The sequence below is a fragment of the Perognathus longimembris genome, unplaced genomic scaffold (genome assembly GCF_023159225.1).
Source record: "Perognathus longimembris pacificus isolate PPM17 unplaced genomic scaffold, ASM2315922v1 HiC_scaffold_5366, whole genome shotgun sequence".
Taxonomy (NCBI): Eukaryota; Metazoa; Chordata; class Mammalia; order Rodentia; family Heteromyidae; genus Perognathus; species Perognathus longimembris.
In genome coordinates this window covers 1-26,347 of record NW_025960785.1, presented here as the reverse complement: position 1 = coordinate 26,347, position 26,347 = coordinate 1, and the positions used below count along the sequence as shown (strand labels likewise).

General features: G+C 72.1%; 1 protein-coding gene across 1 annotated transcript; it reads right to left on the bottom strand.

The window, feature by feature from the left end:
• Nucleotides 1–2,927: 2,927 nt before the first annotated feature.
• Nucleotides 2,928–24,928, bottom strand: LOC125345175 (pecanex-like protein 2; the record flags this gene model as incomplete). Its single annotated transcript, XM_048337399.1, is given in 21 exon segments — nucleotides 2,928–2,992; nucleotides 4,336–4,421; nucleotides 4,826–4,943; nucleotides 10,126–10,203; nucleotides 10,206–10,296; nucleotides 15,137–15,169; nucleotides 15,614–15,690; nucleotides 15,693–15,766; nucleotides 16,852–16,997; nucleotides 18,002–18,011; nucleotides 18,986–19,111; nucleotides 19,438–19,528; nucleotides 20,756–20,901; nucleotides 20,997–21,144; nucleotides 21,434–21,518; nucleotides 21,520–22,459; nucleotides 22,610–22,622; nucleotides 22,715–22,927; nucleotides 23,217–23,414; nucleotides 23,636–23,747; nucleotides 24,629–24,928. Coding segments are annotated over 21 exon segments (3,150 nt in total), but the record flags the coding sequence as incomplete, so codon positions are not given.
• Nucleotides 24,929–26,347: the final 1,419 nt, after the last annotated feature.

The following is a 26,347-nucleotide window of genomic DNA, read 5'->3' as shown; positions in this document are numbered from 1 at the left end:
CTGAATGGCGACGCGGGAACACCGGCACCCCCCGCTGTTCACCAGGGAGGCGCAGCGCACAGCTCTCCTGGGAAGACGGCAGGACAGCGCGCGCGGGGGCTCTCCTTCCCGTGTGTGCATGGTGGGGGCCGTGCCGGGTCCACCCGCTGTGCGCGTGCTCACGGAGGCTCACACGCGCGTGGAGGCGGGAGGCTGAGCCTACGCAGGAGCCACTCAGCCTCCGTCCACAGGGCCAGATTTAGGAGCAGAGATCTGCCCCCCCCCGCCGTGCCGCCCTCCCTCCCCACCCAGCTGTCCATCCTCACGAGTCCCAGGCCAGGGTGCCCCATCCAGGGCACTGGGGGGGGCAGGGGGCAGGGGGCCGCACCGGGGAAGGCTGGGGGCAGGAGGGCGCCGGCGGGCGGGCGTGCGGCACGTGGGGCGGGGGGGGGGGGGTGGGGTGCAAGGAGAAGGGCCGGCGCCTGAGGGGGCCGGGGACGTCATCGGGCGATGGAGAAGGAGCTGAGGCAGGAGCGGAGGCCCCCAGGGGCAGTTCCGGGGATGGAGGGGCAAAACAAACGCTCATGCGTGAGATGTGTGCTTAATCTCGGATTTTTACACGCCTGTACCTCATTTACATCCCCCCCACTCTCCTCTGTGTGTCACACACACACACACACACACACACACACACACACACCGAGTCTGGAGGAAGGTCAGGCTCCGCCACCCATCACCCACAGATAATGAGGCAGGCGGTGGGGGGGGGGGGGGGTCCAGGCCTCTCTTTGCTCTGCGCTGGGTCTCGGGGCCCCGCGAGGGGAAGGCTTGGATCGATGAGCGCCGGCGGCGTGCGAAGGTCCCACCGGTTTGGACGTATTTTTACGGGGCCGACATAAAGCTGCCCAAGGTGCTCGGGGCTCTGTGTGGACTTCCACGCGCCGGGGGCTTGGCGCGCCGGGGGGCGCGGGGGGGCCGGGCTCCGTGGGAAGGCAGGTGCGGGCCGCGGGGGTCCCCGGGCAGGCGGGGGCGGTTATAACGTGAACACAAGCGGGTGGAGCTCCGGCTCGGCCCAGCCTGTCCGCCGAGGAGGTTTGAACGCTTTCCGGAACACTCCACGGGGCACGAGACGTGGGCCACCCAGGTTTGCTGACACCTTAGGTGAGGACCGGACGGCATCACCTCGCTTCGGTTCCCAGACGTGTCGTTTCCAGCCTTCTCTTCCTTCTTGAGGGTGGTGCCGGGGTTTGAACCCAGGGCCTGGCGCTCTTGTGCCCGGCCGTGCTGGAACTCGAGTCCTCAGGGCTCAGCTCGGGAGCGGCTGGCGTTGCAGGCGTCTCTTCTCGGAGGAGGCGGAGGCGCGCGAGGCTGAGAGGCAGGGCGAGGTCTGATGGAGACCAGCGCGGCACGGCGATCTCGCCTCGCCCGGGGACCCCGCCGTGTCCCGGGCCCCGCGTGCGGGAGGGCGGCGGGCACGCGCCACGCTCTGCCGTGGCTCCCGCAGCCTGGGACACGTGGCTTCCAGGGCCCGGAGCCGGGGCTGACGCAGAGCAGAGGACCCGGGGCGCCCGGCGAACCCCAGGAAAGGCGACCCTGACAATCCTGAGGAGCCGGCCTTCAGGAAGGGCTGACGGCGCTGCTCCTCCCCCCCCACCCCCCCCCGCCCCCCGTCCAGCGTCACGTGAGCCCCACGTGCTCCCGAGCGCAGTCCACACCTCGCCCGGACCCCCTCCCCCCGGCGCCGCCCACATCGCCGCGCCCGCCCCGTGGGCCCCGACCCCTCCCCCGGCGCCGCCCACATCGCCACGCCCTCCCCCGGCGCCGCCCACATCGCCACGCCCACCCCGTGGGCCCCGACCCCTCCCCCGGCGCCGCCCACATCGCCACGCCCTCCCCCGGCGCCGCCCACATCGCCACGCCCACCCCGTGGGCCCCGACCCCTCCCCCGGCGCCGCCCACATCGCCACGCCCTCCCCCCGGCGCCGCCCACATCGCCACGCCCTCCCCCGGCGCCGCCCACATCGCCACGCCCTCCCCCGGCGCCGCCCACATCGCCACGCCCTCCCCCGGCGCCGCCCACATCGCCACGCCCTCCCCCGGCGCCGCCCACATCGCCACGCCCTCCCCCGGCGCCGCCCACATCGCCACGCCCTCCCCCGGCGCCGCCCCACATCGCCACGCCCACCCCGTGGGCCCAGGCCCCTCCCCCGGCGCCGCCCACATCGCCGCGCCCGCCCCGTGGGCCCGGGGCCCCGTCCGCCCGCCCGCCCGCCCGCCCGCCCACATCGCCGCGCCCGCCCCGTGGGCCACGACCCCTCCCCGGGCGCCGCCCACATCGCCGCGCCCGCCCCGTGGGCCCGGGGCCCCGTCCGCCCGCCCGCCCCGCCTCACTCAAGGAGGACCCCGTCCGCGCTGCCCCTTCCTGGACGCAACCCGCGCAGCCTGCGCCCCACTGAGCAACTCAGTTCCGCGTGGGAAGGCTGCCTGCATTCTTCCTCTTTCTCTCTCAAATCAATGCCAACGGACACAGGCACACGCACGCACGCGCACGCACGCACAGCCCGGACCTCCGTGGGGAGGGCTGGGCTGCAGACACACAGACGCGGGCCTGGGTCTGGAGCGGGACGCGCGGTGCTGTCCTCGTCTCGCAGGGCCAGGTGCAGAGGTGTCGCCGGAGGACACAGGGCCACCCGACCGACTGCGGGACCCTCCGGGACCCGCCGGGGCCCGGAGCGCGGAGGCCCAGCCGTCGCTGATGACGCTCGGGACGCACTCAATCAGAAGAACAAGCCGCAACCTCCGATCCCCCCGTCGCCAACGACGCTGAGTCTCTTTGTCAGGGGTAATGAAAAATAGAGATCGCGATTCACCCGGGCAAATGCAAAGCCCGGCTAACGAGCGGCAGGGCCGCCTCTCCAGGGAGCGAACGTCCTGGCCGGCCGTGCGCGTCACTGTCGGGGCTCGCGGACGGCCAGGGGGTCTGCGTGTGCTGTCTGCGTTACAGGCTGCCATCCTGGATGGGTCGCAGGACACGAAACTCAGAAAAGAATCCAATTCCCTTCCCCTCCCTCTGCTTCTCCTGTGTGATCGTCAGAAAAAAACATCAAGAGACGCCTCTCAAGACGCGGGCGGGGCGGGGCGGGGGGGTGGCCCTTGCTGGGTAGAGATGGTGGATGGGGGGGGGGGTGGACAGCCCGTCCACCCCAGCGAGGCAGCGTGCGCGTCAGAGGCAGAAACAAAAGCGTGGTGGAGGCAGAGAGGGACCCCAGCTCCGCGGCGCGGGTCGCTCCCTTCCCGAGGAGGCTGCCCCTGGCGGGCGCTGCCACGCCCGCTCGTGCCACTCACGGCGTTGAACGGGAGCCGAGCGTGAAGCCGAGCCCGCCAGAGGGCGCTCCCCACTCACGAGCCGCAAGGAGACAGGCAAGCCGCTCTGTCTGTCTCTTAACAAGAGGCATCTCCCCGACGGAGCCAGAGCAGGAGGGCGGGGGGGGGGGGGGTAGCGCACCCCACTATCGCCCGCGCGGAGCCCAGCGAGAAGCCAGCGCCTCCCGAGATGAGGACCACGGTCCCCGGCCCCCACTGCTGGGGGGACGCCCGGCTTACACCCCGGAGCCCCGAGCCCAGGCGGCCTTTCCCGTCCCGGGAACACCGACAGCAACGGCGCAGGGCATGACCTCACCCCTGGACGGACCCCCCACGGTCCACCTCTGTCTCGCCACACACAGCGGAGGGAGGGGGGCAGAACTTGCAAGCCTCCCCCCCCCATCTCCCCCCGCCCTCCCCGCTCAGGACAAGGGAGACCTCGCTCTGCAGCCGACCCTGGGCAGCAGCGCCAGAGGCCGCTGCCCACAGGGAGGAAGAGGGCCAGAATCGGTCAGCAGGGCCCCCCAGGAAAGGAAGCTAAGCCGTGGGGGGAGGGAGACCACGGCCTGTCCCCCAGCTTCCCTTGGCTTGAAGGCGGGGCCTCGGGCTGTTGCTGGGCTGTGTTGCTCAGGGCTGGTGCTCTACCGCTTGAGCCACACCTCCGCGTCGGGTTTGTGCTGGCTCACGGGAGGCTGTCGTGTCGGGGCTGGCTGTCCCCGGAGCCTCAGAGCTCAGCCTCCCGAGTGGCCGGGGTCACAGGCTTGGCCCACCGCCGCCCGGTGACGTCTCCCTACTTAGATGTGAGCACCCCCAGCCGCTTCCACCCCCCCTCTTAGAATCTTCTAGTGATGCTGGGGAGGCAAGCGGGGCAGCCAAGCTCGCCCGGCCCACGCCCAGTCACCCACTGCCCAGTCCCGTCTTCTGTGGTTAGCGGAAGCCTTGTTCACGGAGCCACCACCGGGGCTGGCTAGGGAGGGCGGCCCAGCCACCTACCTTCACCCGCGCTGAAGCACAGGCCGTGGAGCAGCGCGGCCGTCAGGACACTGCGCCCCACGCTGTACACCGCCGACAGGGTCCCCCGAGACGGCTGCAACGCAAGCACACCACGCGCGCAGCTGGACAGCGGGCGGGGGGGCGGGAGGAGAGCCCGGCGCCCCCGACACCGGCCACCACCCACGAGAAAGGGAGGGAGGGCCTAACAAGATGGTGGATGTTCAGCGTGGGGGAGGGGGCGGGGTCCCAACACACAATGACACAGTGTTCACACACACACACACACACGTGCACACACACACAGATCTCAAAGACAAATGCAGGTGTTTTCCTTCCCTACTTCTCCCTCCTGCTTTCTCACCGTTCTTCACCACCACCCCCCGCGCCCTCCCTCCTCCCCACCCCCCCCCCCACAGGCACGCACGGGGAGGGGCTCAGGCCCTGGGGAGGGGGGCTGCCCGCCTTCTCTTTGCGGGGACGCGACGGGCGTGACTCACCCGAGCCTCCGAAAAGCAGCATGTCGATTTGTTCTAGAAGGTAGGTGCAGAAGGTGTTGATCTGCGGGAAGAGCCCCAGCAGGGACAGCGCGGGGAAGCAATACAGAAAGCCTGCCACAGACGGACAAGACCGGCCGTGAGCGGACGGCACCGGCTGCGGCTGCCCTGACCCAGGCCCCGGCCCCACCCAGGACGCGGAGGCCCACAGACCCCAACCCCACCCAGGACGCGGAGGCCCCCAGACCCCGGCCCCCACCCAGGACACGGAGGCCCCCCAGGACACAGAGGCCCCCCAGACCCCGGCCCCACCCAGGACGCGGAGGCCCCCAGGCCCCAACCCCACCCAGGACACGGAGGCCCCCCAGACCCCAACCCCACCAGGACACGGAGGCCCCCAGACCCCAACCCCACCCAGGACACGGAGGCCCCCAGGCCCCGGCCCACCCAGGACACGGAGGCCCCCAGACCCCAACCCCACCCAGGACACGGAGGCCCCCAGGCCCCGGCCCCACCCAGGACACGGAGGCCCCCAGACCCCAACCCCACCCAGGACACGGAGGCCCCCAGGCCCCGACCCCACCCAGGACACGGAGGCCCCCAGGCCCCGGCCCCACCCAGGACACGGAGGCCCCCCAGACCCCAACCCCCACCCAGGACACGGAGGCCCCCAGGCCCCAGCCCCACCCAGGACACGGAGGCCCCCAGGCCCCGGCCCCACCCAGGACACGGAGGCCCCCAGGACACGGAGGCCCCCAGACCCCGGCCCCACCCAGGACACGGAGGCCCCCAGGACACGGAGGCCCCCAGACCCCGGCCCCACCCAGGACACGGAGGCCCCCAGGACACGGAGGCCCCCAGGCCCCAACCCCACCCAGGACACGGAGGCCCCCAGGCCCCGGCCCCACCCAGGACACGGAGGCCCCCAGACCCCAACCCCACCCAGGACACGGAGGCCCCCAGGCCCCGACCCCACCCAGGACATGGAGGCCCCCAGGCCCCCGACCCCACCCAGGACACGGAGGTCCCCAGGCCCCGGCCCCACCCAGGACACGGAAGCCCCCAGGCCCCGGCCCCACCCAGGACATGAAGCCCAGATGAAGCCCCCCCTCAGGGCAGGGAGGGGGGAGTGGAGCTTCTGCAGCTGGGCTGGGACTTGGGGAGGGAGGAGCGGACGGGAGGACTCCGACGACGGGGAGCGGGCTGGGGGGCAGACCTGAGGGGCAGCGGGCCGGGGGCCTCTGTCTGCCTGGGGCCCCAGCAAGGAGAGGCCCCGAGCGCCCGGCCTCGGCCCGGCCTTCAGGACTCCAGGGCAGGCGGGCAGCGGCTCTGCGGCCCCCGGTGACCCAGGAGAAAGGCAGCCTGGCCCCGTGGCGGGATCTGATCCGCGTCCCTGTGTCCAGGCCCTGGAGCCCGGGTCCTAGGACCACGCACGTGGCCGTGACCTTTTTCTTGGGCAGGGGAGGGGGCCATGGGACACGCTGAGGTTCGAGCCGCGCGGTGGGATACGCACGGCGGACCCCGTGGCATGCGTGGCTCTATGGAGCTGTGTTGGCCCACAGTGACTTCATTGCACTTTTTGTGGTAAGAACTGTGTTGTATAAACTGAACTGAGCTGGCTCCACCTGCTAGGCTGGCTCTGAAGGGTCTCAGGGCCATGTGATCCAGCTCAGCCTCCACTTTGGTGCTCTTGGCAGATGGTGGGTGGGTGGCGGGCACTGTGGTGGGTGGGTGGTGGGCACCATGGTGGGTGGGTGGCACCGTGGTGGGGTGGGTGGCGGGCACCGTGGTGGGTGGCACCGTGGTAGGTGGGTGGCGGGCACCGTGGTGGGTGGTGGGCACCATGGTGGGTGGGTGGCACCGTGGTGGGTGGGTGGCTGGCACCGTGGTGGTGGCACCGTGGTGGGTGGCACCGTGGTAGGTGGGTGGCGGGCACCGTGGTGGGTGGGTGGCGGGGCACGTGGTGGGTGGCACTATGGTGGGTGGGTGGCAGGCACTGTGGTGGGTGGGTGGTGGGCACCATGGTGTGTGGCACCATGGTGGGTGGGTGGTGGGCACCGAGGTGGGTGGCACCGTGGTGGTTGGGTGGTTGGCGGGGCACCGTGGTGGCAGGCACTGTGGTGGGTGGGTGGTGGGCACCATGGTGTGTGGCACCATGGTGGGTGGGTGGTGGGCACCGTGGTGGTTGGGTGGCACCATGGTGGGTGGGTGGCGGGCACCGTGGTGGGGTGGCACCGTGGTGGTTGGGTGGTTGGCGGGCACCGTGGTGGGTGGCACCGTGGTGGTTGGGTGGCACCATGGTGGGTGGGTGGCGGGCACCGTGGTGGGTGGCACCGTGGTGGGTGGGTGGCGGGCACCGTGGTGGGTGGCACTGTGGTGGGTGGGTGGGCACCATGGTGGGTGGGTGGCGGGCACCGTGGTGGGTGGGTGGTGGGCACTGTGGTGGGTGGGTGGCGGGCACCGTGGTGGGTCAGCGGTGGGCACTCTGGGGTGAGGCTGTGGGAAGTCTCCGGGTCCCTGAGGGGACACGGGGCGTGGGTCCCCTCCTGTCTCGTGTTGGGCTCCGCGGGCCTCGCCACAGCAGCGCTCGCCCTCCACGCCCAGAAACCCCCCGAGATGGGAGCCCGGCGGCTGACTCAGGTAGGTGCCACGGTCGGGGGAGGCAGGCTCGGAACCTGCCCGCCGCCCCCCCCCCCCCCCGCACATGGGCTGTGAGCCTGGCCGCCCTGCTGCACGCAGCTCCGCACGGCACCTCCTGCCGCCCCTCTCGGGCCTTAGACTTGGGGTTCAGAGACAGGGAGGAAATGAACTCCAGAGCGCTGCAGCCTGGGGCAGGACGGCCCCGAGCCCTGGGCCCGGGCCGCGGAGCTGTGAGGAGGGGTGCCCGTGGGGGGGGGGGTGCCCGTGGGAGGGGGGTGTGCCCGTGGGAGGGGGGTGTGCCCGTGGGAGGGGGGTGTGCCCGTGGGAGGGGGGATGTGCCCGTGGGAGGGGAGGGGTGTGCCCGTGGGAGGGGGGTGTGCCAGTGGGAGGGAGGGGTGTGCCCGTGGGAGGGGGGGTGTGCCCGTGGGAGGGAGGGGTGTGCCCGTGGGAGGGGGGGTGTGCCCGTGGGAGGGAGGTGTGCCCGTGGGGAGGGAGGGGTGTGCCCGTGGGAGGGAGGGGTGCCCGTGGGAGGGGGGTGTGCCCGTGGGAGGGAGGGGTGCCCGTGGGAGGGAGGGGTGTGCCCGTGGGAGGGGGGTGTGCCAGTGGGAGGGAGGGGTGTGCCCGTGGGAGGGGGGTGTGCCCGTGGGAGGGAGGGGTGTGCCCGTGGGAGGGGGGTGTGCCCGTGGGAGGGAGGTGTGCCCGTGGGAGGGAGGGGTGTGCCCGTGGGAGGGAGGGGTGCCCCGTGGGAGGGGGGTGTGCCCGTGGGGAGGGAGGGGTGCCCGTGGGAGGGGGTGTGCCCGTGGGAGGAAGGGGTGTGCCCATGGGAGGGAGCGGGCCGCGGAGGGCGGGCGCGGAGGGCGGGTCCCGTGGGCCTCACTTCCCGGGCTTGGCCCGGCGAGTCCTGCCCCTTCCCAGACAAGCTGTGGGGAGCCCCGGCCTCCGTCCCCCAGCCCCGCGGGCTCTGCCAGGGGTCAGCGGCGGAGGGGACGAGGAAAGCCCGCCCCGCCCCAGGTGAGGCTCTGCCTGGGCGCCGGAGGCGGACGCCGAGGCCGCCATTGGCCCTGTTCTCATAACCCAGGAAGGGGGGCGAGCGGCTCTGACACACAGGCAGCGCGTGGGGGGGGGGAAGGAGGGAGGGGAGGGGGAGGGGCTGTGTCGTCACGGGGGCGGGCCGTGTCGTCACCGGGGGCGGGCCGTGTCGTCACCGGGGCGGGCTGTGTCGTCACGGGGCGGGCCGTGTCGTCACGGCACCCCCTTCGCTCCGCTGGCCTGGCCCGCCCTCCCCACCCCTCCTCCTCCTCCCCCCCCCCCGCCCCGCCCCCTGCGCGGGAGGAGGTCCAGCAAGGCGGCGATGGCCGGCTGACCGGCGCCCTTCCTCAGCCTCTCCCTCGGCTGCTCGCGGTGCGCACGAGTCCCGGGGCGCCTCCTGGCCGCCTGGTTCCGGGCACTGAGCCCGCGTGCGGGGTTGTCTGCCGCCATTCTTTCTTGTCCCCGTGGTGGGGAAGCGCTCCGGGAGACGGGCGATTCCAGCAGAGATGGGAAGGAGACTCAGCAGCTAACGGGCCGCCCGGGGCCTGAACCCGGCCCCGCGCCCTGCCCGCCCCGGCCCCGCGTCCGGCCATCGCCGTTCCCGTGCCGGGGCTTCCCCGCCGAGCCGGCCGCCAGGGCTCCGCTGCTCCGCTGCTCCGCCGCTCTCCCCTTTCCAGAGCTTTCCAGACCTGGCTGTCAGATGCCGCGTGGGGGGCCGCGAGGGGGCCGCATGGACGGTGCCCCCCACCCCGGGTTCGCGAGTGGCAAGTGTGCCGCTGCTGTCCTGTCCTCGGCCCCCGGCGGCTGCTGTCATGCGCCGTGGCCGGGCCGCCCCTGGCAGTGACCTGCGGGCACCACGTGGCCTCCGCCGTGCGCGTGGGCGTGGTCAGGACGCGGACGCCAAGCCGCGCCCCGCCCAGCAAGGGAGCCGGGCTCAGCGCCGGCCGAGGGCGGGGCCACGCTCTCCCAGGCGCCCTGGCTGGCTCCGCCCCTGGGGGCGGGGTGGCCGGCAGGGCGGGGCCACGCTCTCCCAGCGCCCTGGCTGGCTCCGCCCCTGGGGGCGGGGCGGCCCGGCGGAGGGCGGGGTGCCCTGGCTGGCTCCACCCCCCGGGCCTGCCCCCAGGAGCTGTCAGAGGCGAGGGAAGGGGGCTCTGCCCGGGCTGTCGAGGACGGCGCCTCTGAGGGCCACGGGCGTGTGCACCCTCGTGGTGGGCCCACGGCCCCCCAGAGCCCGCGTTCGTCACACAAGCTCTCTGCCCACCAGTGACGTCAGCGCTGGTGCCGACACGATGCTGGGTGCCCGCCTGGTCTAGACGCTTCTCAGTGATCGTTCTTGAAATGCACTGCCATCTCCAGGGCCGGCACTGACCCCTGACCCCACGGCGGGCCGGCCGGCGCCACCAGCCGGTCTGTTTCCCCCCCCCCCTCCGCCCCCCCGTCACTGGGCCGTGGCTTTGGGTCACAGATGACAAGGCTTTTCAAGGGACCCCCGCTGTGGGTCACGGTGGGGTCCGGGACCTCGCCCCCAAGGAGGGGGAAGCACGCGTGCCCAGGCTCGGCCTCTCCGGCAGGGACTCGCGAGGGGCGTGGAGCCCCAGCCCCCCACGCCCCCCACGCCGGCACTCACCGATGAGGGCGTCCCGGGCCACCAGCAGGGTCTGCGGAGAGAAGAGCCTCAGGCCGTACACCACGAGGCGCGGGGGGGCCTGGCTTCGGCCCCCGCGTCCAGAAGCAAAATGAGGCCGCACAGCAGACAAAAGTAGACGGGTCTGCTGTAGGTGATGATCTGGTTGTGTCCCTGGAACACAAATTCAACCTCTGGGCCGGCAAGTCTCACGCCACGCCGCCCAGCCTGCACCACGAGCCACCCCCCCCCCCCCCAGCTCCACACAGAAAACACCAGGAAGAGGAGAGGGGCCAGGCGTGCTCGTCTGTTTTTCTTGTAAGATCAGAATGGGAATATCACAAAGAATGATACGCATTTCAAACCCGAGAAGATTTACCTAAAATTTAATTACCATCCTCGCAGAAAACCTAATTCGGGGCTTTTCTCCAACTGTGAGGATTCAACCCATTTCATTCAACTCGAGGCAAAACTAATTTAAGCCGTGATTGGCTCTGCCTGGCTAACCTGGCTTCCCCGCTAATACGGAACAGAACCCGTGTGACCCTCCTCAGGTTCAAGGAAACGAAGTAACGCAGGCGCAAAGCCGTGCGACACCGGTACAGGGACAGGAACGTGTACAGGAACGTTTGTATACATCCACGCATGGGTCACAGAGGTGTGCGTGTGTGTGCACACACGCACGTGCACGCGGGAGGAGCAGGAGCACTTCCTTGCTCTCACACGGCAGGGGAATTCAGGAAAGGTGTCACACGGGCTTTGCCGAGAGAGCCAGGGAATAACTCACAGCTCACACACCAACACACCACCACGGAATAACTCACAGCTCACACACCAACACACCGCCAAGGAATAACTCACAGCTCACACACCAACACACCGCCAAGGAATAACTCACAGCTCACACACCAACACACCGCCAAGGAATAACTCACAGCTCACACAACAACACACCGCGCTCAGGATGCCAAAAAAGCCAGGAAAAACAACCGGGGAAAAGTGTTCTTTGCGCTTCCACCAAGTGCTTCGGGAGTGACGGGGCCGTGTGCTCGGCCGCCAGGCTCCGGTGATCGCACACCAGCGTGTGACACGGGGAGGTGCGCTTTGCCTCCCGCTGTCCCAGCCCCCCCCCCCCCCGTGGGAGCGCGGGCCCCGCTGGGCGTGGTCCCCAGACCAGGCGCCGCCTCGAACACACGCGCCTCTGTACAGAATTTTCTGTGAGTCCAACGGGTCGCAGATTAATAATGAGTGCGGGAGTGATTTATTCACGCCAAGAAACTAAAATGAGATCAGAGTCGGCTGTCAATGCGCTTGCCCGGTAGACGGCAAAGCCAACCTCAGCGCGCCCGGCCCTCCCCCCTGCCCGGCCCTCCCCCCTGCCCGGCCCTCCCCCCTGCCCGACCCTCCCCCGTGCCCGGCCCTCCCCTACACCCCCGGCCCTCCCCCGCGCCCGGCCCTCCCCCACACCCGGCCCCCTCCCCCACGCCCGGCTCCCCCTCCCCCCCTACCTGGCTCCCTTCCCCCCTACCCGGCTCCCCCCACATCCTGCCCTCCCCACTCCCAACCCTCCCCCCACCCAGCTCCCCTCCCCCCTCCCCGGCTCCCCCCCACCCTGCCCTCCCCCACACTTGGCCCTCCCCCACGCCCGGCCCTACCCCCTACCCGGCTCTACCCCCTACCCAGCTCCCCCCCATACCCCTCCCTGCCCCCTATCTGGCCCTCCCTCCTACCTGGCTCCCCCCCCACCCGGCCCTCCCCCTTACCTGGCCCTCCCCCTACCCGGTCCTCCCCCCTACCTGGCTCTCCCCCTACCCGGGCCTCCCCCTACCCGGCCCTCCTCCGCACCTGGCCCTCCCCCGTTACCCCGGCTCTCCCCTGCGCCCCGCCCTCCCCCGCCCCGGCCCCGGGCTTCCCGTCGACTGACGCAGCTCGGAATCCTAACCGCACGTCTGCTTCCGCGTCGGCCGCCTCTGCCTGCCGGCTCGGAGTGCGTTCTCCGGGAACGGCGTCTCCGGGAACGGCGTCTCCGGCGGTGGGAGGCTCTGAGATCCCGTGGAGGCCTCCCGGGGCTGGTGAGTTAGTCAGGGAGCTCGTCCACACGCAGCGCCCCGGCACCCCTTCCTTCTGGCCCCGGGCCCCAGGACGGGCCCTGACCGCAGCTCCCGCGCGGCCACGCAGCGCCGGCCGGGCCTCGCGTCCTCCGTGCTCGCGGCCGCGCTTCCCGCCCAAGCCGGCCGGCCCGGCCCTCGGGGCCCAGCGACTCGGGAGGCAGGGAGGGGTGGGGGGTCGAGGCCGGCCCCCGGCACGAAGCCCACCGGCACCCCATCTCAACCCACGTCTGGGCGCAACGCCCACCGCCTGCGTCCGGCAACCCCCGCGCGGCGGGGAGGAGCGCGGCCCGCAGGAGCCTCGGGAAGAAGCAGCGCAGAGGAAACGCGGCTCCCCGGGGGGCGGGGGGGGGGGCGCCTGCGCACAGGGGAAAGCCCCACGCCGCCTTGCCACGTCACGCACATGCACCCACACGCCGGCTATGCACCCCCACACACACAGACACACGTGCACACACACACCTGACTATGCACCCCCACACACACAGACACACGTGCACCCACACACCCGGCTATGCACCCCCCACACACAGACACACGTGCACCCACACACCCGGCTATGCACACACACACTCAGCTATGTACCCCACACACACACGTGCACCCACACACCCGCTATGCACACACACACCTGGCTATGCACCCCACACACCCGGCTATGCACCCCCACACACACACGTGCACCCACACACCCGGCTATGCACCCCCCCCACACACACGTGAACCCGCACACAACCAGCTATGCAGCAGCACAGGCCAGCCCCAGGCGCCCCCTGAGGAGAGTGGGGTGCACACCGCGTTGCCAGTTGATTGCTCATAAGGCGGAGTCTCATCAATTGGAAGGTGAGGTACGTGAAGGACTTCCGGGGACGCAGGGGCTGGGGTGCGGGGGGCCCTCGCGAGTGACCGAGGGGGGGAGGGTTGTCCACACCAGTCCCGCCCTCCCCCCCCAGCCTCACCGTGGGCACCGCCCGGGACAGCCTCCCCCCAGACAGAAGAGCCGCGGCACACCACCCCCGAGTCCCCGCGGCCCTTCCTTCCCCCTCCCTGAGCCGAGGCCGTGGATCTGCCCGCTGACACACGGCCGGGGTCGGGCTGCGGGAGGGAAAACCCTTTCTAGATCTTTCTTTCCTCGCTTAGCGCTACGGGAGGGAGAACGGCCGAGGAGCAGCAGGCAGCGCGGTCCGTGCGGATCTGCTGGGTGACCGAGCGGCCTCGCGCGAGCCTGGCGTCCGGGGTGAGGGGCGGCCGTTCTCCTGGGGCCCTCGGTGCCCTACGCCCCCGGGGCACGGCCCAGCCCGCCCCGCTCCCCCGGGAACCAGGCCATAGACGGGGTGACGGCAGCTGTCCTCCTAGCCACCCAGAAACCCGCGGCAGTGGGGCGCAGCCCGGGGAGCCCCCCCGCCCCCCGCCCCCCGCCCGGGCCTGAAGGTCGAACCCACAGGACACCTCGGGGCGCCGCGACGCATCCTGACACCCAGACCCGAGATAAAGGAAGGCGCGTCGACGCGAGGCCGTTGCGGAGCGCGGAGGGCTCAGGAGCCCGGCTCGAACCCGCGTGCTCACCCCGTGAGGCTCCCCTTCAGCACCGTGGGCGCCACGCACCCCGGGCGGAACGGCGGCCCTGCACCCCGACGCCAACGGTCCACAAGCAGAGCGGGGGAGGATGGCCCGGCGCTCCCTCAGCGGAAGGGCTGGGAGCCCGTGCCCCCCCCACCCCCCCACGCGAGCCCCGCCCCCCACACCCACCCCCTCCCACGCGGGACCCCCCCATGCGTGCCCCCCCACGCCCACCCCCCCCATGCGTGCCCCCCGCCCCCCACGCGAGCCCCGCCCCCCACACCCACCCCCTCCCGCACGGGACCCCCCCATGCATGCCCCCCACGCCCACCCCCCCATGCGTGCCCCCCCCGCCCCCCCACGCGAGCCCCGCCCCCCACACCCACCCCCTCCCACGCGGGACCCCCCCCATGCGTGCCCCCCACACCCACCCCCCCATGCGTGCCCCCACACCCACCCCCCCACGCGGACCCCCATGCCCACCCCCCCACAAAGCCCCCCATGCCCGCCCCCCTCCCACACAGCCCCCCCCACATCCACACCCCCATGCGTGCCCCCCCACGCCCACCCCCCCATGAGTGCCCCCACACCCAACCCCCACGCGGACCCCCACACCCACCCCCCCACGCGGACCCCCATGCCCACACCCCCACGCGACCCCCCCCCCACGCCCGCCCCCTCCCACACAGCCCCCCCCACACCCACCCCCCCATGCGTGCCCCCCCCCGCCCCCCACGCGAGCCCCGCCCCCCAGACCCACCCCCTCCCACGCGGCCCCGCCCCACGCCCGCCCCATCCCACGCGGCCCCCGCCCCACACCCGCCCCCTCCCACCGCGGCCCCGCCCCACGCCCGCCCCCTCCCACGCGGCCCCGCCCCACACCCGCCCCCCTCCCACGCGGCCCCGCCCACCGCCCGCCCCCTCCCACGCGGCCCCGCCCCACGCCCGCCCCCTCCCACGCGGCCCCGCCCCACACCCCGCCCCCTCCCACGCGGCCCCGCCCCACGCCCGCCCCCTCCCACGCGGCCCCGCCCCACGCCCGCCCCCTCCCACGCGGCCCCGCCCCACGCCCGCCCCCTCCCACGCGGCCCCGCCCCCACGCCCGCCCCTCCCACGCGGCCCCCGCCCCACGCCCGCCCCCTCCCACGCGGCCCCCGCCCCACGCCCGCCCCCCTCCCGCTAACCCGCAGCCCTGGCTGGGGCAGAGCACCATGTACTCTGCTCCTCTCTGACCTCTGGTTAAGCGTTGTTGACCGCCACACGGGTCGGGGTCCCCTGGTGAACAGACCGGCACCCCGTCTCAGTGTGAGCGGCAGCATGCTCGCGCGCGTGGGGTGGGGACTTACGTGGACGGGTGAGGCGGGGTCGGGCTGCACGCTCTGAAACACAAACCAGAAGTGCCGTCACCTCTCCACCGCCAGGACTCTGGCGAGGGCAGGGGGGAGGGCAGGGGGAGGGGGGCGGGCCTCGCCTTGAGCAGCGAGTACTGGGGAGGGCAGGGGGCGGGCAGGGGGGAGGTCAGGGGGGAGGGCAGGGGGGAGGTCAGGGGGCGGGCCTCGCCTTGAGCAGCGAGTACTGGGGAGGGCAGGGGAGGGCAGGGGGGGAGGGCAGGGGGAGGGGGGCGGGCCTCTCATTGAGCAGCGAGTACTGGGGAGGGCAGGGGGCGGCCTCGCCTTGAGCAACAAGTACTGGGGGAGGGGGAGGGAGGGCAGGGGGGAGGGCAGGGGGCGGGCAGGGGCCAGGCCTCGCCTTGAGCAATGAGTACTGGGGAGGGCGGGGGAGGGCAGGGGGAGGGCAGGGGGCGGGCAGGGGCCGGGCCTCGCCTTGAGCAGCGAGTACTGGCAGCTGGCCATGACCAGGCAGAAGAGCAGCACCCACAGGTCCTTGCAGAAGCCGCGCTGAGCGTCAGGAAGCCCAGCAGGGACACCAGCACGCCCAGCAGCACGGCCAGCACGTTCTCCTTGACGTCCTCCGTCCTGTGTGCACGCGAGAGCAGAGGGGGGACGGCTGAGCACCCCCGCCCCCGCCCCCCAGCCCCGCCAGCAGAGCTGCCGGCCCCACCTGTGTGGATTTGACAGGAGGGCCCAGCGCTTTGTTTTTGGTCTTCCTTCTTCCCGAGTTCTAGCTGGCACTTAGTCATGACACTTAACAGTGCCCGGGGCTGAAGGGACAGCCCTCTCACAGGCTCCATCCGGTGAACCCCACAGCCCACGGTACAGACGGGAAACTGAGGCGGGGGGGAGCGCAGAGGACTGGCTGGATTTCCAGGGCTCTGCACAGTCGGTCCCACGCACCCCAGGGTCAGCCCTCTCCTGGGCGGAAGGGAACGGCCCTGGGTGCCTCTCAGAAACAGATGGCCAGATGATACGGCCACGTGCGTTTGCGCATGGCTGATCTATCACACAGAAGTTAAGAAGAGCCAGGGGGGAGGCGGGCGGGGAGGGATGGGTGAGAACGCGGAACTGCTTTGCTCAAGGGCCACTCATTTGCTCGACTACTTAAAGACGATCAAAACGTTGATACAAGGAACGTGCCACCGCTGAAAAGCCGCTAAGGTGGTGGCGCAGACCAGCTGACCACGCAGCACGGAGTCACGCCTCCCTTATAGCGCCACGAAAGCCCTTCGGGGCAGCACCAGGGGCTGGAGACGCCCCGACGGCGGCGTCTGTCCACGCGTCGTTCACGTGTTCCGCGTGACTCCCGTGACACCAGAGCCGTGCCACGGTACATTATAGGGTGAGAACCTAAGTCGTGGTCTTTACCCTTAAAAAAGCAAGTCACAGACGAGGAGCAGAATGATTGAAAAGACAAGAACGGTGACAATCGCCCGCTTTCAAACTCTCTACTTGTCTGGTGGTTAAATTCGGTGGCTGCTGCCGGCATTTTAGGCGGGCAGATCTCGTGTCTGGGCTCTGGTTGTGCCTGACAGGAGACACGGATGGCCCGGGGACTGAGGGAAGCCCGGCACACAGCCGCTGTCACACGGAAAGCCCGCAGGCCTGCGAGACGGGGCCCGACCGCCGACCCCAGCCGGGCCGAGCCCGCGTCCTCGGCGGCTTACCGATCCAGTAGCGCCAGCAGGGTGAGGCGGTCGTACCACACTTTGATCCACTTGCCAGGGAAAATGATGAACTTGTAGAACTGCTCCCGATTGAATTTCCCTTGTGCAGAAGAACACGAGGAGTCTTCCAGATCCTGGCTGACGTGCTTGAGAGGAGAGACACAGAGAGAACGAGAGAGAGAGAGAGAGACAGCTTCACAGCGCCAGGCCACTGCGCAAATACACACCCAAGCTCAGACATGCCAGGGCAAGGTGTTCAGACTCTGCAGGGGGCGCCAGGGCCGGGAGCCCCGCTGACGCCCGCAGAGAGCCACGGGGCCTTCCAGCAGAACGCGGTGCCCATCGAGACCAGGAAACGGCCGCGAGGGCGTCTCGCGTGCAAGATAAGGATCCACCGGCAGACGCCGGGCGCCGTCAGCCACGCCTGGGAAACACACGCACCGTGCCGGGGAATCGCGGGGCTCCGCGGGACGGAACGCCTGGCGGGCCGGCCCCGTGCCCCTGCCCCGCGGCCCGGAGCTGCTCTCTCCGGAGGCCCCGCGCTTCCCGCGCGTTCTCACGTCCAGCCTGTGGTATCCGGGAGGCGGGCCGCCTCGCCGTTTCCGTTTTCTCCCACCTCTCCACGGGTCACGTGCTTGTCCGGCTGCTTTGGGCGCGGCGCCACCGTGCACACGCGTGACCCTAACTCTGACTCCGTTACCCTCCCCGGCTGGTGGCCGGTCTTTCTCCTTCTTTATGAGATTGTCCGCGGCCGGATTCCTGGTGAAGCACTGTTCCCTTGTCACCGACCAAGAGCAGAACGTGCGGCCCTGCTCGTGCGTGGTTTGCGGTGGCAGCCGGCGTGCCTGTTCGTGCCTGTCCACGCCGCACCGTGCCGTTCCCTCCACACCCGGGTCTCTGTTCATCTCCCGGGGTGGGAAACGCTCCTGCTTCCCTCCCCTGGGTGGGGGGGTCACCGCACCCGCCCCACGGTCACCTGGCCTTTTATAGTGGGGGCTATCATGTCGCCCCTGCCCTCTGCTTGACCTTCTGGAACTCTCTGCTCCCCGGCTTCCCCACCTCCTCCAGGCCGTCCATCCACCCCTTTCTCTACGCTACGTGGTCACGGCCTCTTCCACTCAGCCCTTCAGTTCACGGGGTCCCCCAGAGCCCTGGGCGTCCTGCTTCCTGTTGCGTCTGTCCAGGTGTTCTCGTCTGGGCTGCGCGTCCTGTGCCGGCTCCGGGGCCCGGGCTGCGCGTCCTGTGCCGGCTCCGGGGCCCGGGCTGCGCGTCCTGTGCCGGCTCCGGGGCCCCGGCTGCGCGTCCTGTGCCGGCTCCGGGGCCCGGGCTGCGCGTCCTGTGCCGGCTCCGGGGCCCCCGGCTGCGCGTCCTGTGCCGGCTCCGGGACTTGGGCTGCGTTTTTCCCGGCTGCTGCGTCGGGGGGGGCTGCGTTTCCTGCGTCTTCCCGTCCTCTCTTCTTCTGCACGGCGCACAGCCGCACCCTAGGTGAAGTCCAGCGCGGGGCGCCTGGTGGGCTGTCGGCTGGGGGCTGGGGCCCCCCGGCTGGCTCCTTTGGCACCGGCCTCACTGCCTTACGAGCGAGAGCCTGTGGCTGTCCTCCACGAGGTGGACGGGTTTGGGTTTCTGGGGCTGTGATCGGCAGCTCCAGCAGAAGTCCATGTGCTCACAAAAGTCTCTCCAGACCTTCGGGGGGGGCAGACAGGGCCCCAGGGGAGGCTCCCCCCCCAGCTGCAGCTCCCGCGACTGGGCCTGCCGTCCCTCCCCTGCCGTCCCCGGGGGCCCGGTCCCCAGGGGCTCATGGCGGCTCCGCCCGGCTGCCACCTCCCAGCAGGCTACGAAGACCTGGCCGGTCGGCGTCCACCCGTCGTGGCTCGCCAGCCGGGCATCGCGATCCCGAGCAGATGTTTCCAAAGCCGGGGGGGGGGGAGGGGGGAGGCAAACACCTGCGGTGACCTCCTGGGGGTCGGGACGGGGGAGCGGCGTGGCGGGGATCCGTGGCCTGCGTGGCCTCCCTTCGCCCCGGCCCCGGCTGCGCCCGTGCCGCAGGGCGCCCGCCCCCCCCCCGCCCGCCCTCCGGGAGCGGGAGTCTGGATCCCTGGCCCAGGGCGGCGGGCGGCACCTACCCGGGGGGGGCTCGGACTGCGTCCTCCGGGCCACCATGAGCAGCAGCTGCTGTTGCAGGGCGCTGACGGCCGGGTCCCCCGAGGACGGGTCGGGGCTCCCGGAGGGGGTGGTGCTGGAGGAGCTGGCCCGCGTCTCCCTGCGGACGGGCCGAGCGAGGGAGGCCGGTCACCTGCCGCGGGGGGGGGGGGGGGGAGGGGGAGACGCGGGGCGGCCGTCGCCGGGGCGGGCGGCAGGGAGGCGGCCGCGGGGCCCCCGGGGCCACGCCCGGCCCCTGCCCGGTAAACCGAGGCGCCCGCCGCCCGTGCACGCCCCCCCTGCCCCGCCGCCCCCACCTCCCCGCCCGGCCCGCCACCCCCGCCTCCCCGCCGCCCCCACCTCCCCGCCCGGCCCGCGCCCCCCGCCTCCCCGCCCGGCCCGCCGCCCCTGCCTCCCCGCCAGGCCCGCAGACCGCGCGGAACTCACCGGGCGTGGGAGACGCGGCCGGTCGCCGCGGGGCGCTGCGCGGGGCCTTCCTTCTGCTTCCCGGACTTCAAGTAACAGGACCGGATTTCCCCTGCAAAACCAGGACGTCCAGCGGGGCCGCGACAGCGTCCGCGAGCGCCACCCGCCGTGTCAGGACGCCCACATCCACGCGGCCGGGGCCCCCACCCCAGGACCCCCGGGGGCCGCCACGCAGGCCGCCACCCCACCCAGCAGCCCCGGGGGCCGCCACGCAGGCCGCCACCCCACCCAGGACCCCCGGGGGCCATGACAGAGGCCGCCACCCCCACCCAGGACCCCCCGGGGGCCGCCACAGAGGCCGCCACCCCACCCAGGACCCCCGGGGGCCGCCACGCAGGGCGCCACCCCACCCAGGACCCCCCGGGGGCCGCCACGCAGGCCGCCACCCCCCCACTCAGATGGGACAGGGGGGACAGCAGAACGCTGTAGGGCGAGGTCGCTGCGCGGGAGGTAGAGGCAGGGGGGGGCATGGTAGGTGAGGGCTGTGGAAAGTGAACGCTTCCCAGAGCTCTCGGGGTCCCCAGCCTCCCGCTGCCCCGCCCGCCCCCTCAGGGCCAGGCCGGGACACCGGGGACTCCCTCCGCCACCGACTCCACAGAGGGGCTAGAGCTTGCTGCTCTTTCAAACCCCACAGCAACTCCCTTCCTGCCCGCGCTCAGAGCGATGCACAGCTGCACCGGGCGCGGGGGCGCTAGCACGGGGCGCGGGGCGCTAGGATGTGTCCTGCAAGCCAGCTCCCCCCCCACCCCCGGGGAAACGGCTGGTCCTCCAAGGTCCCTGGGGGCCGAGCCGAGGGCCAGTGCTGGCCGAGCAGGGCCTGGGCGTCCGCCTTGGCGCGGGAGCAGCCACCTGACAGCTCCCTTCCGACGGAAGGCACCGGAAAAGCGCACAGGGGTGGCGCCCCGTGGGCTTGCCCGGGGCTGGGGCCGGGCGGCGGCTTCAACCACTGGGGGAGGGGACGTTAATCAAGCGCTTGTAGGCAGACACACCGACTGTGGTGTCGTGAAGACCGAGGACCACGTTAGAGCAACACAACAGATGTAAGGGGGCAAGCGCCGAGCTGCGGGCACTGGGGGACGCGGCGGCGGGCACCAAGGGGCCCCAGCCCTCCCGAGAACCTCGGGGGGGCGATCCTGTGACCCTCCCCAGGTCGGGACACCCCGTGCTCGGGCCGCGGGACTCGGGGGGAGCGGCTGGCTTCCCGCGCGCGCGAACGCGTGGGTGGCGCAGAACGCAGAGAGGACCCACGGGATCGCTGGCTAGCAGGGCCGAGACCCACCGCGCTCATCGATGAAGACCTGCATGGCGTCCACGGACATCTCCTCCTGCCCCGAGGTCTCGGGCCCGCTGATGACCTGCAGGACGGAGCTGTCCTGCTGGGAGGTGGCCCTGTACACGATCTGCCTCTGCCGGCTGCCCTGGAAACTTAGCACACACACACACGGGCACCGGGCGGTCAGGCCTCCTCCTGCCCTCGGCCAAAGCCCGGAAGCCCCAGCCCTCCGGGAGAGGGCCCTTACGGGGCAGCGGCCTGGGCGGGCGGCGTGCACGCGGGGCTGGCACCGGCCGGCTGCCGGCTGGGCGCGTCGGGCTGTCCCAGCCTGGAATCCGGTCCACCGGGCTCCTCCCCTGCCTGGGGCTCCTCCTTCCTCCCTGGGGAGTCACCGCCTAGGAAACACGGCTAGTGAGGGGGGGGGGGGGGAGCTCGGGAGGGGAGCTGCCCGGGCTGGGCCGCGGGGCACGACGCCCCACTGCGGCGCGGCAGGCAGAGCGCGCGTCCGAGAGCCCGGGCGCCTCCGCGGGGCGGCTCGGCCAGGCCCAGGGGGACCCCGTGGCGCCGCGATCCCTCCAGGCCCGGCCTCGCCCCGGGGGGGGGGGGGGGGCTGCGCCTTGCTGACCGGCCCTCCCGCGCCCGCCCCCCAGGTGCTTGGCTGTGTCCTGACCGTCACCTGCTCACCCGACACACGGGCTCCCGCGCCCCTGGGGCTGTGGGCGGGGGCCGCCGCCTGGGACGTGCTGATGGACTCCAGCAGGGAGACGAAACTCCAGGAAGTTGGACTCGTCGGGCACCTGGCCTTCCTTGGCCTCCAGGTCCGACTTGGAGGTGGGCATGGGCCGCTCCCGCTCGCCGGCCCCCTCGGCGCCGCCCCGGCTCAGGAAGACGTCGGTGCCGCTGTCCACGCTGAGCACGCGGGCGTGCCGCTTCTCCTGGCCGCTCCTGCACGAGGCCGGGTCCAGGCCGCCCGGCGCGGGCCCTGGGGCGGGGCCGGCGTCCCCGGGGGCCTGCGGCCCAGCTCCAGATCCCGATGCCCCGGCCCCGCGCCGGCCCCGGGCCTCTGCCGCCCGGCCCTCTGGGATCCCTTCCCTTCCTTGGCCGTGGGGACGGGCGCCACCGCCGGCCCCGTCCGGGGGCAGCACCGGGGTGGCCCCGGGGGGCCCGGTCTGCTCGGGGTCTGCGTCAGAGCTGAGCACCGCGGGGTCCCCGCCCGCACGTGGGGCCCGTAGGTCCGGAGAGCTGTCCATGTCACTGGCGGAGTGCGGGGTGCTGCTCGTGGTGACCACGATTCTAATGGGCTCACGCAGGCTCAGCGGGTCCCCGGGCCGGGGGGCCCTCGGCGAGGGCCAGCGCCCCCTGGCTGCCGGAGCCGTCCTGGGCCTCGGTGTCACGCCGCTGGCAGCCGCTGCTCCGGCCGTCCCGCTCCCCCGCCGCCTCGGGGTCGGGGCCCGGCACGGGTTTCCCCCCGCCCCACGGAGGGCGGGGCAGGTCACACTGGGACCAGGACCCGCCGTGGCGGCGTCCTCGGGGCGCCGGGGTCCTCCAAGCCGCCCTGGGACCCGTGGCGGGCCGGGCGCGGCTGCTCCCCGTGGGCCTTCGCGGCTCCGGTGGGTCCGGGGGACGGGGAGGCGGGGGGGCTCCTCGCCGCGGTCCCGGGGGAGGCGGAGGACGGCGGCGGCTCGGCGTGGTCGTCTGACAGCGCCACCCCTGCAACAGGCCGGAGCTGGAGTCTCCCGGGGACACCGGTGCGGGGCCCAGAGCCGGAGCCCCCCCCCCCCCCCGCAGGTGGCTGTGTCTAGAAACATCACCGTGCCCAGGAACCGTTCTCGAAAGATCTGCCTTTAAATACGAACTCACAGCAGAGCTTTCGCTGACAATGAGGTAGGGAAGCTAAAACACGGGGTGCCAGGGCCCCGGCTTCCCGCGGCGGCGACGGGAGCTGGGTGACGGGACGAGGCTCACCTTTGAGATCCTCCGCCGTCCCCCGCACCGCGGACTCCCGCTGAAACAGAGACAAAGCCAACAACTCCTCCAGCGTCCGCGCGGCCGGGCACCGCCCTTCCCCAGAATGGCCCCCGAGGGAGGCGACGCCCAGCCAAGGCAGCCGCGCTGCGGCCCGGGGCGTCTGGGCAGAGAGGCAGCCGGAGCGCAGCGCTCCCCCGGCAACCCAGCTACCTGGGGGGGGGCGGGGGGGGGAGTTCCGGGGGGTGCAGGCAAGAAGTGTGCCAAGTCCACCTCAACCAGTGGTGGGCACAGAGGTGTACACCGGCCGTCCCGACACCCAAGGGAGTGCAGAGAGGGTCGCGGCCCAGGCCTTATCTCCAAAGGGCTGGGAGTGCGGCTCGAGTGGGAGGGCACCAACCCACCAAGCGCAAATCCCGGGTTCAAACCCCAGGGCCGCCACTAAGAGTTGACTTATTGGCCTTCAAAGAGACAAGATGGAATGTGGATGTGGCCTTAATACCAAAGCGGGACAAGGACGATGGCACAGGGGCGGCAGGCAGGGAGTGGGCAGGGAGGATGGGGCAGCAGGCAGGGGGGCGGCAGGCAGGGGTGGAGAAGGGGACCCCTCTCAAGGGGTCTCTGGCAGGGAGCTGGCGCGGGAGGCACCGGCCACTCGCCGCGCTGGGTGGACGGAAACCGAAGAGGCCACCCACTGGGGCTGGGGATATAGCCTAGTGGCAAGAGTGCCTGTCTCGGATACACGAGGCCCTAGGTTCGATTCCCCAGCACCACATATACAAAAAAACGGCCAGAAGCGGCGCTGTGGCTCAGGTGGCAGAGTGCTAGCCTTGAGCGGGAAGAAGCCAGGGACAGTGCTCAGGCCCTGAGTCCAAGGCCCAGGACTGGCCAAAAAAAAAAAAAGAAGAAGAGGCCACGCACCGAGAGCCCGGAGGACGGGCGGGAGTGGACGCTCTGTGCTCCGGAGCGGCCGTGGAGGGGCGGCGTGGGGCGGCTCCCGGGGGTCTCCACCTTCTTGGTGCTGTGAGGGTGCCTGGAACCGCGAGACAGACGGGGCTGCGACCACGCCCGATGGCCGCCCCGACGCGGGCGGGCTCGCCCCTCCCTGCCGGCCTCCCCGGCCCCGCCCACCGCAGGCCCCGCCCACCTCCCAGGCCCCCACCCCTCCCTGCCCACCCCGCCCGCCTCCCGGCCCCGCCCACTTAAGGCCCCACCATCCAGGCCCCACCCTCCTGCCCGCCTCCCGGCCCCGCCCACCACAGGCCCCACCCACCGCCCAGGCCCCACCTTCCCTTCCCGCCCGGCCCATCTCCCGGCCACACCCACCGCAGGTCCTGCCTACCGCCCAGGCCCCACCCGCAGGCCCCACCCTCCTTGCCAGCCCCGCCCACCTCCAGGCCCCGCCCCCTGGCCCTCCCTCCCTGTCCACTTGGCCCACCTCCAGACCACGCCACCTCCCTGGCCCCACCTCCTCATGAGCCCCACATGCCCGGGCCCCGCCCCCTTCCCGGCCTTGCTCCTCCCTGCACCGCCCCTCCAGGCCCCGCCCCGTCCTCCCGGCCCCGCCCCGGCCCCCCAGGCCCCGCCCCGCCCTCCCTGCCCCGCCCCGGCCCCCAGGCCCCGCCCCGCCCTCCCGGCCCCGCCCCGCCCTCCCGGCCCCGCCCCGGCCCCGCCCCGGCCCCCAGGCCCCGCCCCGCCCTCCCGGCCCCGCCCCGCCCTCCCGGCCCCGCCCCGGCCCCGCCCCGGCCCCGCCCCGGCCCCCCAGCCCCGCCCGCCCCGCCCTCCGGCTGGTCTTACGGGATGGCCTGGGGTCCTTTCAAAGGACCGAGCCTGCTCTCTTAAGGAACTGTGGGGAAGGTTCCGGAGGGTCAGAGGCTCAGGGCCTCCTGTGAACCCCAGACTTCCCGGGCGCACCGGAGGGGCGGGGCAGGAGCCCGCCGTCGCCGTGCCGCGGGCCCGGGCCTCGGGCTCGGCCGGGCCGGGGCGCTGGGGCCGCCGGGGGTCCGGGACGCGGCCCCGGGGCCCACCTGGGAGTCTTGAGGCCGGCCGGGGCTCGCCCTGCGGCTTCTCCCGCGCCCCCGGGGGCCTGGGGCGCACCACCTCTCCCTGGTCGAACATGAGGTGCAGGCGGTAGCTGACCAGCTTGATGGCCGCGAAGAAGACGGTCACCAGGCCGCAGTAGAGCAGGGCCGTGGCCGCACTCGGAGGAAAGGCCTGCGGGCAGAGGGGCCAAGCCGGCTTAGACCCAGATGCGCGCCAGGCAAGGGCGCCGGCCCTGACCCGGTACTGCAGAGGACCTGGGGGGGGGAGCCGCCTGGGCGCCAGGCCCCCGAGACCCCATCTCAACCTCCAGCACGCGCGCGTGAGGAGAGCAACACAGAAGAACCCAAAGCCCCGCCTGCTCCGGGAGGGGGGGACCCCACCCTAACCACCACCACGCCAGCCCACGGAGAGCGCACAGAAGAGCCCACAGCCCCGCCTGCTCCGGGAGGGGGGGACCCCACCCCAACCACCACCACGTCAGCCCACGGAGAGCGCACAGAAGAGCCCACAGCCCCGCCTGCTCCGGGAGGGGGGACCCCACCCCAACCACCACCACGCACCCCACGGAGAGCGCACAGAACTCAGCCTGGGCCCGCTCCAAGCGACCAGACCCCCGCACAAGCACTGAGCTCAAGCCCCAGTGCCACCACGAATGCACTTTGCCCTGCAGCTTTGCTCTTGCTGAGATGCCAGGGCCTCTTTGTGGGTCTGGGTTCGGGCCCAGCCCTGACCTCGGGCCCCACCCGTGCTGCGCAGTTCCAGTCCACTGACGGAGAGGCCAGCAGAGGACCTGCTGGGGTGCGACACCAGGCCTGGGACCCGGGGTTCAGACCCAGCCGCTGCCCTTAGCCACGGAAGGAGCTGAGTGGGGCTGCTGACTTGGGTGCTCCCTGCCTCCGTGCGCCCCATCTTAGTGCTCCCTGCCTCAGTGCTCCCCATCTCAGTGCTCCCCATCTCAGTGCTCCCTGCCTCAGTGTGCCCCATCTCAGTGCTCCCTGCCTCAGTGCTCCCCACCTCAGTGCTCCCTGCCTCAGTGCTCCCCACCTCAGTGCTCCCTGCCTCAGTGCGCCCCATCTGTGCTCCCTGCCTCAGTGCTCCCCATCTCAGTGCTCCCCATCTCAGTGCTCCCTGCCTCAGTGCTCCCCATCTCAATGGTCCTGACTTGAGTGCTCCTGGCAGGATGCACACCTGACCTAGTGCTCCCAGCAGAGTGCCAAGCACCGGCCCTGCCCCTGCACTGCAGGCCATGCCGGATGCCCCTCCCCAGGACCCGCCCTGTCCCCTCCACTCCCCCCTGTGCCTGCGGCCTGCTGGCCCCTCACCTCTGAGATTTCAGCTGAGGGCTGCCCAGAGGACCCCTTGTTGCCCACCCTTATAAAGGCCCCCCTGTTTCTACAGGGCCCTCAGCTCAGCATATAAAAGCCCCTTCTGCCCCCTCTGAGTGTCCTCCCCCCCGCCCCAGACGTGGCTGCAGGAGGCCAGGGCTCTAGCTGTCCGGCCACCACAGACTGCGGAACAAGGCCAGGCCAGGAACACTAAACCACAGAACCACAGAAGGACGGAGCCTCCCCGCTGGAGAAGGGGTGTGCT